The 17,871-nt window shown below is 35.9% G+C and overlaps 1 protein-coding gene across 1 annotated transcript in view; it reads right to left on the bottom strand.

The window, feature by feature from the left end:
- Positions 1-17,531, bottom strand: part of KPNA4 (karyopherin subunit alpha 4) — a 189,256-nt gene extending 171,725 nt beyond the window's left edge. The window contains exon 1 of the mRNA XM_041731501.1: positions 17,360-17,531. Within this exon, the coding sequence (XP_041587435.1) occupies positions 17,360-17,458 (99 nt within the window). The 5' untranslated portion in view covers positions 17,459-17,531. The remainder of the gene's footprint in view (positions 1-17,359) is intronic.
- Positions 17,532-17,871: the final 340 nt, after the last annotated feature.

Below are 17,871 nucleotides of genomic sequence, written 5' to 3'. Positions count from 1 at the left end.
AATAAAATCTTTTTTTAAAAAAATGTTGTATCTTGTGGGATGCCTGGGTCCTCAGTGGTTGAGCATCTGCCTTTAGCTCAGGGCATGATCTCAGGATCTTGGGATCGAGTCCCGCATCAGGATTCTCACAGGGAGCCTGATTTTCCCTCTGCCTATGTCTCTGCTTCTCTCTTTGTGTCTCTCATGAATAAATAAATAAAATCTTTAAAAAATTAAAAATTAAAAAATAAAAACGTTGTATCTCCAAAAATCATGTATCATAACCGACAAGGCATGATCGATGATACAAATGATTCATGTGCCCTTCAGCTGAATTTGACAGCCTCTTACCAACATTTTTACCAATACTGAATTTTAGCAATACTTTCTGGTTTTTCTATTTTTAAGGGTGAAAAATTTACATTTCATTGTTGTTATATTTTTTATTTTCCTAACTACTGGTGAAAGTGAGCATCTTTTATAAAGCTTCCTGACTGTTCACATTTTATCATATATGAATTACCTGCACATGTCATCAGGAGGCAGATATCTCCATCCTTCTGTAGCCAACGGGGCTCTAATAGGGATAGAAGGGGCCCCTGATACTTGGGATAGGGATATTTTGGTGCATAAATCTAGGAATCTTAAACCTCAGATTTTCCTGAGCCTTTCAAGCTGTTAGAGAGAGCTCTTTCCTCTGAAGAAAAGTCCCCTTTTGCCCAAAGAGTATGCCTCTTACATGAGGCATGTACCTCACACGATGATACTGACTCTCTTCAAGTTCTCTCTCTGATACCCCTTATTACCTTCGGGCTCATAACTAGGGTCAGCTCTAAACCCAGCTTGAGAAGTAAAATTTGAATGTAGAAATAAATAGTTTCTACATCAAAGGTATTGAGAATTTTAGTAATATAATCTGGAAGGAGGTGAGAAAAAAAATGTGATTGGATCTTGAAGGTGTTATTACAATGGAAAGAGTATCCCACATGCTAAAGAAAGAGGACTGATTGGCATGGGAGAACTCAATGGGGACACAAAACTTAATGTCCAGTAGAGACACTGCAATTGGTTCTAAGAGTTTTCTGTGATGATGCAAACCTGAACATGATAAAAGGCTATGGTAAATGAAGCGGAGTTTCCAGAACTTCCTTGGCATGGTAATGAGTTGGTTCTTGGTGTAGGAATATTAGAATGGATTTACTACAGAAGGTCTAAGAACTTGCAATCTACCTGTATTCCCCAGGAGGGCTAGACATTCTCCTTACTAAGATAATAAATGCACTGGAGAGAGGCCACTGACTTTCAAGCAAAAAGCTTGGTGATCACTGCTTTCTGCAGACTGCAGATCAAGAGTTGCTCACTCTGCTGACTGAGCGAGCCAGGTGACCCTGAAAGGGAACTTATTGATATCAGTGTGGATGTTGGGATTCTATAATGGCAGGGGCTAATAGATAGCACTTAACCACCACAGACAAAATGGTGTAGTTGCTGCAACAAGGCCAGAATGGCAGTCAGGGGGCCTCAACCTACAATATCATTGGCAATGCCTGAAAAAGAATGGTGTTCCTAGGTATGAGGTAGATGAATACCCAACTAAGATGTTGCTTAATTTTGTGATATTAGCTTTATCATTTTTGTTAGAATGACACATACTAATTATAAAAAAAATTTCCATTTTGGTGACCATTCATCCGATATCTCTTTGTGGTTGTGCTTATAATTTTACATGCAGGGGATCTGGCTACATGAGCTCTTCTAGAACCTACTTTTATAGATCAGTGCTCTGTATGCATTTTATCAATAAAGATAATTTTACATGAGAATTTTGATTATATAAAAGCAGTATAACATGGTTTTATGAGCTTTGATACTACATCAGAATGCCTGATTTCAAATGTTCATTCCAACAGTTTCTAGCTTTGTGAAAGTAAATTGAACTCTTTGTGCCTCAATTTCCTTATCTCTGAAATGGTCATAATAATGGTACTTATTTATTAATAAGATTCATGTAAGGATTAAATGAGTTAACATATACTTAGATCAATGCTTGCCAAGTGCTACCTATTATTAGCTATTGCTTTATAGTCTCCTAATAATGGACATTTAAGCTTTTTAAAACATATATAAACAGTGCTGCAGTGACATTCTTGTCCTTGCTTTTTTTTTTATATTTGTGTGATTCTTTTCTTAAGAAAATTCTTAGAAATGAGATTTCCAGAGCAAAAGTCATGACCATTTTCCTGAATGATAGCTTTTATACTTTTCAGAATTTACTTAAGATTTCTAGCATAAAAATTGTATCCTTCTTGGACTACACTTATAAATATGGATGTGTTCTATTATCTCTTTTTAAATTATTAAGTAAACATTTAAACTTGGGGAAAAGGGAAGTTGAGAAACACAAGCTCAAATTACCATTTGGTTTTTATGATTTTTAAATTGCTTTTAATTCCATCCCCTGAATGTTTAAGCTCTGAATCTTGACCAAGGTGTCATGTTCAGAACAAGTGAGTTAGATGTGTGACCCTACACTAATGACCATGATCCTTTGGAAAGAGATTTCTGCAACATGAACCAGTAGTTTAATGGATGATGTCTGAATCTTAAGGAAAATATTTCATTGGCCATCCCACCTTGGCATCCAAATGTGGTAATTAAATGCCTCCCAGTCCCTCTCATCCATGGCTTAATTCATTCTCATGGCAATATTTACTGTCTGGGTTCCTATCTCATGGCTCCTAGTCTCTTAGTCTGAGTCAATGTTGATTTCTTCTAAAGAAAGGGAACATATTCCTTCTACTCTATTCGATCTTTGTTTTCTGCCTCTCTTAGGAAATCTCTACATTTACTGTCTTCCCGGTTCCTTTTAAGTTAACTTACTCTTTTGAGTCTTTTTTTTTTTTTCCTCTAATGTAATCTCTAAGTGTCTCTCTCTAAGCTATGTTTCCATACAATAGCCCTGTTGGAGAAAGAAGCTCTATCATTCCTTTTCTTTGCATATGTTCTAGTAGATGGGAGCCTGGGGAGATGGTGAAGTCAGGCATTCAGATTGTTTAAAAAGTATCTCAATTCGTGCTTTTATGAATTCATTCTTCATTTATGCTTCCATTCATGTTTTCACATGGGTATCATTCATTTGCTTAGTCATTATGTATTTATTCATGCGTGAAATATTAATATACTCCAAATGCCTGCATTCAGTTCTCATTCATTCACATTCTAGCACTCATTCATTCATTTACTCATGCCTTCACTTATTCAATTAATGAATTCAATCATTTGTTTACATAAACTTCATATATTCAATCATATGGTTATTAATTTTTTCTCTGTCAGTCAAAGAAGCAGGAAACCAATGGCATATTCAAATTAGGATGATTTGCAAGGATTATTTACAAAGGTGTGGGCAGAATATAGGAAAACCCCAAGAATTAGTGTGGCACACTGGGACTAGTAATTGTTGGGCACTGTTACCACCTCTGGATCTGAAAGGGAGGGAGAAATTGAGATCTCTCATTGAGTGATTCCTCCCCGGATGAGAGGGAAACCAGGCATAAATACCATGATCTAATTCTTATCCCTTTTGCAGATCTCCTGCCAATACTTCCTCACCACCAATATGGAACCAGAAGTCGGCGTGCAAGAGAAGGGATAGAGGTAGTCCACATGAGTCAGCCTTCCAGCCTGTAGAATAGAGCAGGATGAAAATGGGTGGGGACGTTTCTAGAGAGGCAAAGGAAAGATATTCCACATATTCTCTAAGATTCTGAGGCTGGTCAGCCTTCCATTTTCCCCCATTCTCCCTTTCTGCAAATGAGAAAGAACCAGCAGGAATGAGCAGAAAAATCCTACTTAGGAAATTATTTTCATAACAGAACGTCACATTGAATAGAGTCAGCCTGGCTATCCATGAATCTGTGGATTATACCTCTTTGGGAAAGTCTCTGGGCTTCTCCACTACCCATACATAAGAAGAGTGCTTTCTCCTGGGACAATATTTTAACAGTACATTGTATCTGGACAACTGTATTCCACATACCTTGGGGGCACAGACTATGTCTTACTTGTCTTATATATCCCCAGCATCCAGCCGTGGCGTGGTGCAGTGTAAATGTTGAATGAAAGGATGAATGACACATGAATTTTTAAATCAGAGACAATGCTAAAAGCTTAGGGAGGTTAACAGTATCTTGAATTTCTATCATTCTTCCACAGGGTGGCAGCAATTACCGTGGTCCAATTTTCTTATGCGTGGCATTTAGGTACCTATCTTCATCCTGTATCTTATGAATAGAATTAATCTATTTTAAAAATCATTATATCAAGGAGAGAATAATAACCTGAAGAGAAAAAAAAACCTAATATTTACTGTCACAAAGTATTAGCTATGGCATCATAAATTTTACTTTAAAAGGCCTTTGGAAAAAATGCATTTTACTAAATTTCTGAAAGAAATAAAATCTGTCTGCTGTGCAAATGGTGGATAAACAAATGAATTATCTCTGCTTCATGTGGTACCTAACTCTTATCCGTTCACCCCAAACCACCAGGTTCCTCCCAAACACCTAGCTTGTTTCTTGCTCTTAAAGGTAAAATGTTCCACAGGTTCCAGGTTTTTAGGTGGCTTGATTCTTTCCCCTTTTCTCTCTAGCCACTTCAATCTGTGCAGAAACCGTACACTGTGCTTCTTATTCTAGCCTGCAATGCTTGAATTCATTGCTGTTTCAGGTCATATTAACTTCTGAAAAATGGCACCATTTTTAGAAAATCGTTACTGAGTAAGTGCTTCTTTACAAGTTCAGGAGTGATGGTGTCCCACTGAGGTCAAGGGTAACTTACTGAACATGGTCCCTTCACTTAATTTTTTTTCCTCTCAGAATTCTTGCTTAGATTTTGCTGCTTTTGGACTACAGCAAAGATTTCTAAGACTTGTTCTCAAATTTACCAACCTTCTGGATGTAGCATAAATTTCGCCCTGTAACTTTAAACAAAGTTACATCTAAGAGATTAAGAAAAAGAATGCTAAATATGGGGTGCCTGGGTGGCTCGGTTGATTAGGCATCCAACTCTTGATTTCAGCTCAGGACATGATTTCAAGGTCTTGAGATTGAGCCCTGTTGGGCTTGGTGCTGGGCATAGAGCCTGCTTAAGATTCTTTCTCTTCTTCTCTGCCTCCCTCCCCCGTTCTTCCTTGAATATGGTCTCTCTCTTAAAAAAAAAAAAAGCAGCTAAATAAAAGACTTTTTGTAATCAAGACGTCACTGCAGAAGACAAATAAGAACACTTGGAATGGGTCGGCTGGACCAGGAGTGAATTCCTGACATGGGGAAGAGGCCAAAAGCAAGCTAGAGCTCTAGAGTGGAGGGAAGGGGTGATACAATTGAAGGTTTCAATTTCTTAACCCAGAGGAACTTAAGAAGTTTTAAAAATGGTCAGTTAAGATGTCTGCCCTACTACTGGATGGGAACAAGAGGGATAAAGAGATAGGAAGAGAATAAAGAATTAGTGTATAACACAACTGCTTTGTCCCTTGGCAGGGAAGAGAGTCCTAAGAGATTGCTTCTGTTGAAACGCTCAGGCTCTTCTCAGTTGCTAAGGGAGAGGTCATACTCTTGCAACACCTACCGCATTCCAGGAACCATATTAATCTTCTTTATCATTTATGCTTTGCAATAGCTCTATGTCAAAATACAATTTTCAAAGTGAAAAACATGACTTTCCTACAAAAATAAAGTCAACATGTGTCAAAAATGTATTCAACTCATTAATGACAAACGGAAAAACTGGGAAGACGGCAAAGTTGTTTTCTAAGAGCATTTGAAGAAGAGGGGTTTCTGTAGCACATAAAGATTTTTTCAAAAAAGTGAATCAAGCAGAGAAAGACAAATACCTTACAATATCTCTTATATGCAGAATCTAGAATAGAACTAAAACCAAAACCAAACCAAACAGAGAAATAATGGCTATCAGGAGATAGGGGGTGGGGGAATGGGAGAGATGTTGCTTAAAGGTACATATTTGCAACTAGTAGAAATAAGTCCTGGAGATCTAATACACAGTACAGTGATCACACATGACAAAAGTGTATTATAAACGTTAAACTTGATACTAATACTAGATGTTAGTGTTTTCATCACTAGAAAAAGTGATAATTATGTGATGTGACCAGAGGCATTAGTTACCATTCCAATGGCAATCACATTGCAATATAAACATATCACATGAGTATACTGTACACCTTATTTTTTTTAAAGATTTTATTTATTCATGAGAAACACACACACACACACACACACACACACACACACACAGAACACACAGAAGGCAGAGACACAGGCAGAGGATGAAGCAGGCTCCATGCAGGGAGCCTGACGCGAGACTCGATCCCAGGTCTCCAGGATCACACCCTGGGCTGAAGGCGACGCTAAACCACTGAGCCACCCGGGCTGCCCCGTTTTGTTTTTTGTTTTTGTTTTTGTTAAACTTACACAGTTTTTTTTAATTTTAAAAAATATTTTTTAAAGATTTTATATATTTAGTCATGAGAAACAGAGAGGAGAGAGAGACAGAGACTCAGGCAGAGGGAGAAGCAGGCTCCATGCAGGGAGCCTGATGTGGGACTCGATCCCGGGTCTCCAGGATCGCCCCTGGGCTGAAGGCGGCGCTAAACCGCTGAGCCACCCCGGCTGCCCAAACTTACACAATTATATATATATCAATTATATCTCAATTTAAAAAAACCTGTTATTGGCGGAAAAAAGATTGATAATGAACTACAGACAATTAAATTGTAACCTTTAAAAAAATAAATTGTAACCTTTGGTATTATTCTTTTCTACTGAACAGAAATCTACAAATTAATATGTAACTTATAATTTTGCAAGCTCTAATCAAATAGCAAATAGGAAAGCCAAACAAAGTAGGTTATTCTAGGGAATCAAACAAATCTTGAGCAGGCCAGATAAACAATGACCAAGCATAACACTGAAAGAACATGAAATCATCCTTTCTTTTTTATAATTTCTTATTTAACCTCCAGCCTTTTTCTCTCTAGACTGGAAACTTCCTGGGGTCAGGAGCTATGTCTTGTCTTTTTCACCACTGTAAAAAACATGCAAACACATATTGTGCAGTGACAAGTAGTAAGTATGCAGTGAATAAATGTTTGTTTAGCTCAACTGAATTCCATTTCAAGAGGCTAGTATTGTGGGTAAAACCAAATATTAGGTGAGTGGCAGATTTCCTGACATTTCTTATAACTTCTCAGTAGGGAGGTATATTACTTTTCTGGGACTACTGTAACAAATTATCACAAACTGAGCACCCTAAAGACAAATTTCTTCTCTTACCGTTCTGGAGTCTGAAAGTCTGAAACCAAGGGGTTAGTTGGGCCATGAGCCTTCTGAAGACTCTAAAGAACCCTTCCTCGCCTCTTCCTAGCTTCTGACGGTTGCCACCAGTCCTTGGTGTTTCCCTGCTTTTATCTGCATCAGTCTAATTTCTGCCTGTCTTTAAAAGGCTGGCTTTCCTCTATGTGTGTCTGTATCATAAGGACACCGGTGGCTGATTAGGTACCATCCTAATCCACTATGATCTCATCTTACCTTATATCTTAATTAACTCTGCAATACTCTATCTCCAAGTAAGAGAACATTCACAGTACCCAGTGTTAGGACTTGAACATATCTTTATGAGGGACACAATTCACAATTTACAGTAGGTTTTGGAGTCAGGAGGTCTTGGGTTGAATACCTTTGGACCATTTAGGTAAGTGAGGATCTCTCACTACTGTTTGTAGGCTTTCTTCTTTCCCAGGTGCTAGGGAAAAGTTCTAAGAACAGAACTTTCTTAGCCAAGTGGAATTTCAGAAGCTCCAGGCACTTATCGTGACTATTTTATATCAAGTCACCTTGATCTTGTATCTCTAGTTCTAATAATAAATCTCTCTCCTATTCACGGCAATAAAATCCTTGCCTTTCACCCAGGTTCTAGTAAATGGATTCGTATCTTGACCCTGCCATGTCTGAGGTTTTGGCACCTGCCCAGGAGACCAGCTCTCTGCGATCTAGACCATGTCTGGCTCTTGCAAGAATACCTAGGTGCGGTCAATGCCAGTCGAGCAGCATGAGTTACTAAACAAGGAAGAAGCAGACACTCCACTTTGATTGGCAAAGAGGAAAGTGGCTGCAGGTGACCTGTTCCTTTTTGTAGTTGGCATGACAATTACACAAGGGGTGGTCAATAGATTTTTAATCCATGTGGATGCCAGAAGCATGATATCAAGGTGCCTGTGCCAGAGGGGTCTTCTGGGGTCTGGGGTCTGGGAGCAACAGCTGTTCTCAGCCCTTGGTGGCTGTAGAAAGTGGTATTCTACAAATTTGTATCTTAAAAAACTTGCAAATCAATCCTAAAAAACTATGAATCCCCTCACACAATTAAAACTGGGAATCCCCTCACATATTTAGTTAGCATCTAAATTTTTTCACCATTAGTTTAAATAATTGCAAAAAATTGTAATTTTTGGCATTTTGTAACATGCTAACATTTTAAAATAAAACTGTTTCATTACTCTTTTTAAAGCTTCCAGAGGAATCTAAATACTATAAGGATTTGATATCTACTACTATGTCTTTGCATATTTATGAGCAATATCTTTTAAAAGGGTTGGAATTTTCCCATATTTATTTTTTCTTCTTTGAACTCACATTTCCATTTTAATTCTTCCACAGAATTTAACCCTGAATAAATTTTTAAGCATGGAAACCTTTTGTTATTTTTTCTGTCCTATTTCGTTACAAGAAAATCACAAAAAACACAAATAAAATAAACCCCATAATTTAAAATTGTCTTCTTGACAATAACCATAAGGTTCTGAGAGCTAATACATTTTTCTTTTGGGTTGAATTATTATAACCATTATCAGTACATAATCAAAACAACATAAAGATAATAAATTTTGGTAAATAATCAATAAAAGCAAAACATACAATTTTTATTGGAAATCCAGTTCCCAATGAAATAACTGGATTTTTCCCTATAATTGGTTCATGAACCTATGAATGATTATTACTTAATGCTGGAAAGAGATAGAATTTTGTATCAATTCTATTATTTCTTCATTTTTACAGATATCTGTGCTACAAAATTTTATTTATATATTGTTATATTCATATAATTATGGATTTAATTTAATATTTGTTATTTGTTATATTATGTCACATTATATATTATTTATATACTTTTATAATATATAAATAACACATAATTATATAATCATTATTGTATAATATATATTATTACATTATCATAAATGGGTAGCAAAAATGGAGTTAGGTAATAACAACTCCATCCGGTCCTTTGAGCCCCTTCTAATTATGTGCCAAAAATAATGATTGTAAATAATTATTTTAACTCATCTATTACCTGACAACTTAATTAGATCATCTTTCAAGTGGGCAAAAGAAATGAATTGGAATCCACACACCTTGCAGAATGATTTGTTGCCCAATCATCAGAGGCATCTGGTTTCCCAAATTTCTTGGAAATATAACAGAAAGGCTTTACCAAGATGTAACAAGTGATTATTAATTAGACTTATTACCCTTTGACTTTGAGATACCTTAGGTAATTCAGTGTACCCAGAGTTACCCAGTGTACCCTGGAAAAATTTAAATGTGATTTATTTTCTATACTTGTGCCAATACAATATGTTTTATTTATTTATTTTTAACTTATTTATTTATGATAGACATAGAGAGAGAGAGAGAGAGAGAGAGAGGCAGAGACACAGGAGGAGGGAGAAGCAGGCTCCATGCCGGGAGCCTGACGCGGACTCGATCCTGGGAGTCCAGGATCGCGCCCTGGGCCAAAGGCAGGCGCCAAACCGCTGAGCCACCCAGGGATGCCCCTACAATATGTTTTATAAAATGCTGTTATCTTATCAAATCATTTAAACATATTTTCATCTAAATCTTGGAGCTGAAAATTTTATTTGGATAGTAGAAGGGTCTAATTGGCAAACCTGTCATTTTTGTTAGTCCAATCAGCTCCAATCAGACTTACTGTCTATCAGAAGAAGTCTGACCTCATTTTTCAACTTAAATATATGTGTTATACATTTAAAAAAAACAGCACAGAAATCACTGAGGAAAGATTATGGAACATATTTTGTAAGACATATTACTAAAAGCAGGAAAGGTTTAAATGATATAGATCTAACATGGTTAATTCAATGTTATAACATGTTATAAATAGGTAATAAATCAAAATGCTAGTTCTCATTACTTAATTTCTAATGATATGGTATAATTTTTAGCTTAAATATTACTGATTTGTGAGAGAATATAACAAAAAAAAGCACGCCGAGATGCTGGTATTCAGCTTTTGGGGGTAATTAAATAAGAGTCATATATAAAATTAGAATTAACTCCATTAACTTTGTTAAACAGCATGGCCAAGCTTCCTATATATTTAAAGAAAAAGAAATATAAACAATACTGTTAAAAATAACCAGCCCAGCAGCTAACAATTATTTTTTAAATAATTATATTATTTATAAAAAAATATTAAGCATTTTGAGATGAAATAAGATGAAGACTGATTGTAGTTGAAAGAAATATTTCATTGTATGATTTGACAAAAATAGATTATAACTCTATTATTGCACCAATTCTAAAACACTATAAAGTTTTATGGATAATTTTTACCCACTGAGTCCTTAAATTCTTGGTAATTCAAGAAAATATTTTAATTACATGAAGAATCATTACTGTGGTAGATAGTGTCTAAAGTGAGTCTCCATGATCCTTGCCACCTGGAATTCACACCTTTCTATAATCCCTTCCCTTCAGTTCTAACCAACAGAATAATTAATGATGATGGGAAGTAATTCTGTGACTATGTAATGTTATGTAGGACTCTGTCTTGCTGGGAAACTCTTTAGAACCTTTCCTTGCTGGCTTGATGAAGTAATTGGCCATACTGAGGAAGCTTATATGGCAAGGGACTGTAGGTATCCTTTAGGAGCTGATTGTGGTCTCAGAAAGTTAAAGACTGCTGGAAGTAGAGTTAGCAAGAAGCCAAGGCCCTCAGTCCTACAACTCCAGGAAATAAATTCTGCCAATTACCTGAGTGAGATTGGGAGTGGATAATTCTCCAGTCAGATCTTCAGATGAGAATTCAGCCCAACTAACACTCTGATTGCAACCTTATGAGACTCCAAGCACTCAGCTGAACTCTGACCAGAACCATAGAAACTGTGAAATAATAAATATGTGTGGTTTTTAGCTGCTACATTTGTGGTAACTTGTTGTGCAGCAATAGATAACTAATATACTAATCTATTCAGCTTTGGTATTTTTAAGGTGCTTTTCTTTATAAATACCTACAAGTCCTAGAATATTAGAATATCTGAAAAGAATCATTTATATTTAAATATTAAATATAAAATATTTTAATTTAATATATTATTATTTATATTACATTATAATATATAATATAATATATAATACATATCATAATATATTATTAATATATATTAAAATTTAATGTATATTAAATTAATATAAAAATTAAATTAATATAAAAATGATGAAAAGTCTTATTTTTTTGAGTACTAAATATATCTCACTGATTTTTTTTTGCTTTGCTTTCATGGAACTCTTCCAGAATAATGCTTTTTTTATTTTTCCTCTTTTGTTGATAGGAAATGGAAGAGGAAAAGTCTTTACATGAAAATTTTTGTTTTTCCCATCACCTTATTACCACAAAGCAGAATCCTTAGGCCAAAATACTCTGTGTATAGCACAATGTTTTCCTCTTAACAGAAATGTATACAAGACTGGGAAAGACAAGAAGCTCTAAGGATTTATTATGACCTGATTTAATCATTAAAGCAATCTACTCATTGTTTATCCCCCTGGAGGATTTGAGCCTCAAAGAAATGTTCCACTGTAAGGCTTGGGGTGGATGAGAGGTGTCTCTTTATTTTAAAGGTGAGAGAAGGGCTGATGTGAACAGAGGCACATTCTCTGGCATATCAGTTTTGGGAAAGAGTATCTTTGAAAGCTAAGGATCTGGAAATTGATTTTCTTCACATTTTCCCTGTTTATATATCCCTTGGAAGGTTTTAGAAATTGGCGATTAATCAGAGGCATCCCAAAAGCTAAAAAATCCAGCCTCCTGATGCTGTTGTTTAGAGCCAGGCTTCAGTTCTCACAGGAAGGATAAAAAAATAAAGGAAAGAAAAGTCTCTACCCTGTTGTTGAAGCTTATATTTTGGTGGAATGAGCAGAGACTAAACGAAATTAATAAGTTATATAGTATGTTACAGAAGAAAAGTGTTACAGAAGAAAATAAAGAAGTGGGATGAAAGTATGAAGATTGCAGTTTAAAGAGCTGATAAGAGAAGTCCTCACTGAGCAGGTTGAGTTTGAATAAATATGTGAAGGAGGAGAGGGCAGGAGCTGTTAATATCTGGGTGAGAGTTCCATGCAAGGTAAAGAGGATCTGATTGGTATTGGATTTCTAATCTGTAACATCATGTACTGGAAAACAGTGAATCAATATTTTTATAAGATGATGAGGGGAAGTGTATCCCTAGAATTTTATACCCAGCTAAACCATCATTCACATAAAGGGGAAAGAAAAGGCAACTTTATGCAAAAACTTACATCACCTTTAGGAAAAATGTACATGAGGAAGTTATTTCAGTCAAATTAATGTAAGTCAGAAAAATATGTGTCAAGAAAAAAAGAAAAAAACAGTCTATAAGAAATGGTGATGAGCAATAAAACTAGTAAAAATTATAATTAAATCGAAGTAATTGAGTTGTGGTTGAAGAGTTTAATGCAGTCATTTAAAAAGGTTTTTTTTTTTTGAAATAGAAGAAGAATAATGTAAAGAAAATAAGAGCCTATAATCTTAGATCCAGATTTTTAGAAAGAAAATGTGGGAAATGGCACAGTACAAATGTAGAGAGAAGTGTAGTAAAGAAGGGGCAAGTAAAAGCATTATAATTTTTATCTTTTTAGGAGAAAGACACAGAAACATTAACTCTGGATTTTTTTCATTCTAACATTTAAAGGTTAACACAATCAGAATAAAAATGGAGTATAAAGCCTCATCCTTATAGTGAAGGGCAAAAATGAGTCGTGCTGGTAACAAGTATGGCTTTATCTTGATGCTTTATTTTGCAACAACAGTAACTACTAGAAGAAAAAAATACTTTGAAAGGAAGAGAGAGAAAATGAGAGAGAATGTGAGTATGTGTGTAAAACATATTTAAAATAGAGAGTCAACAGTAATGATGAACCAGATAATAATCCCAGTATAGGGGCAGCCCTGGTGGCTCAGAAGTTTAGCGCCACATTCAACCCTGGGCTGGTCCTGGAGTCTCAGGATCAAGTCCTGTGTTGGGTTCCCTGTGTGGAGCCTGCTTCTCCCTCTGTCTGTGTCTTTGCCTCTCTCTCTGTGTGTGTCTATCATGAATAAATGAAATCTTAAAAAAAAATCCCAGTATAACCTTGGTATAAATTTCCTGCTGAGAACTAGAAACACCTCAAGAAAAAAATAAGTGCTCTCTCTTCTTGTCCTTCTTCCTCCTTCTTTCACTCTCTCCCTATTTTTTTGGAAAAGTTGGAAGCATACAGAGAAATGTGAGCCTATTTGGGATTGCTTTTTCCTAGTGACACCTGCCAATGCTAGAAGAGGAGTCAAAGAACAAAAATGTAGTAGAGTTTCTGAGAGACTCCTAAGGTTAGGAAAGCAAATGGTGTTCAAGGCCCATCAAACTAGGAGGCCTAGGTAAGCCCTCCAGTTTTAGGGCTGTGATCTGGAAGGGGCTGTCCCTTAGAGTAAACCAGACATAGCCAGGCCCTCCGGAATACTGAAGCCAACCTTTTAAATAGTCTCAATCAGAATGAAAGAAATCTGGAATTGCTAGTGTCTCCAGGCACAAACCAGAAGTAAATATAAATCCTCCCTACAACTTTTCATCTACACTGTCTGGTGTTATTAACAAGGGCCTTTAGGATACAAGATAGCATGTTCAAAATGGAGGGAAGAAACACAAAATACAAATGGGTCTATGGAAGGTCTAGATATTGGAATTAGCAGACTTCAGCTATGTTAGTATGCTCAAGAAAATTAAAGGAGGTGCTTGAGTGGCTCAGTCAGTTAAGCAACCAAGGCTTGATTTCAGCTTGTGTCATGATCTCAAGGAGTGTGGGATTGAGCATCATGTCAGATTCTGACCCAGGCATGGAGCCTGCTTAAGATTCTCTCTCTCCATCTCCTTTTGCCCCTCCCTCTCTAAAAAAGAAGAAAAGGAAAGAAGATCCAAAATTTTAGTGGAGAAATATAAAGCATATGTGTGCATGCATGCGCACATACACACACAAAGCAGATGGAACTTCTAGAACTGAAAAAATACAATAATTAAAATTAAAAACATCTTTTTAGGGACACTTGGCTGGCTTGGTCAGTGGAGCACACTACCCTTGATCTGGGAGCTGTGAATTCAAATCCCCTATTGGGTGTAAAGATTACTTAAAAGAAAAAAACAACTTATCTTTTTAAAGGCCAGTCATATAATGCAATAGACCCTGGTCAGCTTATGGAATTGAGGTGCATTGGTCAGGTATTACCCATTAGTCTAAGTAGATAGGCAACACTAGATGGGGGCAGGGTACTGAATCAGCCAGGAGCCTAGAGCAAAACTGAGAATGCTCAAGCGAAAGTAAAAATGTTTTAAGATTAAAAAAAAAAAAAAAAAATCAAAAAAAAAAAAAATCAAAAAAAAAAAAAAATCAAAAAAAAAAAATCAAAAAAAAAAAAGATTAAAAAAATCAGTTATTATACATCAACAAATTGAAGGTAAAATATTAATCATCACATAGATGAAAAAATAAATTTAATGAAACAAAGTTTGTGTGTGTGTGTGTATGTGTGTGTGTGTGTATACTCTTTGTAAACTGGGAGAAGACTCTTACCTTAATGATATCAAAATTGTGTTCCAGGAATCAACAACACACATTGTATTTGAGTGAAATACAAGACTAGACTTATTTCTGTTAAGTTTAGAAGTTGGGGGCATCTATCTTTTTTGCTATTTTTTAACATTCTTCTGAATGTTCTAGTCAGTGCCATAAGAAAAACAAACAAAAAGCTTACTATTAAAAAAGCAACATTATTTGCAGATGATATAATCTAAATATATATGTATCCAGGAATCCCAGGATAGTTGATTTAAAGACATATTAAACCAATGGAAAGATCAGATATCCAGATATTAGATAATTTTTTTTTTAATAGGGATATAGCATGGTCATTTGCACTAAGCAGAGATTACAAGCAGGCCAACAGTGGTAAGCACATCTAGCACTCGAGGCTGGCATAACATTAACATAAAACTTGACAAGGTGTAGGATAACACCACACACACACACACACACACACACACACACACACAACCAGATTGATCTCTTTTATGCATTTCTTTCCTGTAGCTGTAGTTGGTAAGAAAGCACAGAAAAACAAAACAAAAAACTTCACAATAACAATCTATAAAATATCCACGAAAACACTTAACAAGAAATATCTAAGACATAAATATATTGAATATAAAATATGGTTTCAATAATTTGAGAAATATATATTCCTGTATGAGATTCAGTATCTTAAATATAATGGTCCTCCCTAATAAATTCAATGCAATCCTCATCCAAACCTTAAAGTCTGGTGTGGGGGATATGGAAAAGAGGGATGAAAAATGCATACTAAAATTTCTCTGGGAGAATAAATTAATTAAAATCACCATGAATATTTTGAAGATCAAGATTAATGATGGGGGACTTACCCTACACAACATCAAAACATATTTTATTTTATAAATTACAGTTATTAAATAGTGTGGTACTGATCCAGGAATTAATAAAATGAAGTCTATAAATTATATGCATGTATACCATATAAATATTCTGTATAAGCTAAGTATATGACAATAAGTATTCAGTGGGAGATGATACAGACTATTCAGTGTATGTTGCTGTTAATTGAATAGCCATTTGAGACATGTATGTGTAATATATTCACTTCATAATTAAAATAATTATCAGAAATAGGAAATGTTTCTATGAAAAAGGGAAAACATTGAAGTAATAGAAAATATTAGAAAATATAATCTTTGATGGGGAGAAGTTTCATTAGTGTGTATCAAAATCATAAGGAAAAAGATTGATAAGTTTGAGTGCATCGAGACATCAGAAATGGCTAAAATGAAAAACTGAGAAAAATACTTAAGCATATGTGGCAGAAAAAAAAATTACTCTTAATGAATAAAGGACCTTTGCAAATAAATGATGAAAAAGGTAACCAACTTGATAGATAAATGAGCAAAGGACATGAAGAGCCAATTCAATGAAGAAATGCAAGTTCTGAAACAAAGGATTGCAAATTAGAGTGATGTCTTTTTCATTGCCAGTTTGGCAAAGATGAAAAAGTCACTTTGGTGAGAGTGTGAGGAAACAGACTTTGTTGATAGCAATGTAAACCTGGTACAGCTTTGCTGAAGGTTAGTTAGGCAATATATATGGAAATTTTGTGTAAGGCCTGGAATTCCACTTACAGTTAATCCTAAGTATTATGTGTACAGATGGACAACGGTGTATTATTAAAGTTCAAAACAGCCTAAATTTCATGACAGGGATTGGTCTACATCCACTGAAGAGAATATGCAGCCATGAAAAATAACAACATAGACCTATGAAAACATGGCTACTACTCCTTAAGAGCAAGTTGCACTTACACCTCGCTCTTGGTAGAGTAAATCGGTAGGGTAGTTTGGCAACACCTATCAAAAATTTAAAAGCAAAACTGCTCTAACTCAGACTTTTCTAAATATATACAAAGATGTATGTGTGTCTGCTCTTTGAGACATTTTAAAATAGATTTTACTTTTTAGAATAGTTTTAGATTCACAGATAAGTAGAGAAGATAGTACAGAGTTCTGGAAAACAACTGCACCCAGGTTCCCCTTATGATAAACACTTTAGATGAATATGGTACATTTGTAAGAATTAATGAACTGATATTGATACATTATTAGTAACAAAACTCCATAATATATTCAGATTCCTTAGTTTGTTTCCAGTTTTGCTGAAAAATAACTGACATACTTTACCATGTAAGTTTAAGGTGCACAGCCTTGTCCTTAGGAAAAAGTTCACAGCAGCCCTACTCTCAGTTTCAAAGAGGAAAAAGACCACTTTTTCGATATTATAAAAATCTAGTAGAAAGAAGGAAGAGAAATCTGCGCATAGATGAGGGCAATAGTCAGCAGTGTAGGAGAATAAGGCAAAGTTACATCAAATCAGGTACTTACAACATCCGCCCTCATCAGCTGGGAAAGCCCCATGGAGACAGCCACGCTGGAGTTGGGATTGAGAGGTCTGGGTGGAGCGTTCTCCCCTCCCCAGACCATCCCTATAAGGGCCGTATTTATAGGGCAAATGAGGGGGATCTGAAGTTAAGCGTTTGTTTGCCTACGTGCAGTTTGGAGCGAGCTGCATTTCTACGTTATCGTGTCTTTACATATTCAAGGAGCTGGACCAGGTGTGCTTGTCTCCTGTCCCAGATTCCATTGAGGGTTGGGGGGAGGGGGCAGCCCCAGCCTGAGGGAATGAAAGGCAAGATTTACTGCTCCTGGCCTCCAGACCAGAGGGCCAATTCTGACCTGGAGGCCTGCTGATGCCAACTAATCAAGTTCCTGAGGTCACTTATGCAGCAGCCTCAGTCTCACAAACAACATTCCTTAACCTTTGCCTGCCTACATGCAGGTGGGGGTGCTCAGTTATGCAGGACAAATCACACAAAATACACTACATGCAGGACGGT

The sequence above is a fragment of the Vulpes lagopus genome, chromosome 17 (genome assembly GCF_018345385.1).
Source record: "Vulpes lagopus strain Blue_001 chromosome 17, ASM1834538v1, whole genome shotgun sequence".
Lineage (NCBI taxonomy): Eukaryota > Metazoa > Chordata > Mammalia > Carnivora > Canidae > Vulpes > Vulpes lagopus.
This window is presented reverse-complemented; position numbering and strand designations above follow the sequence as displayed.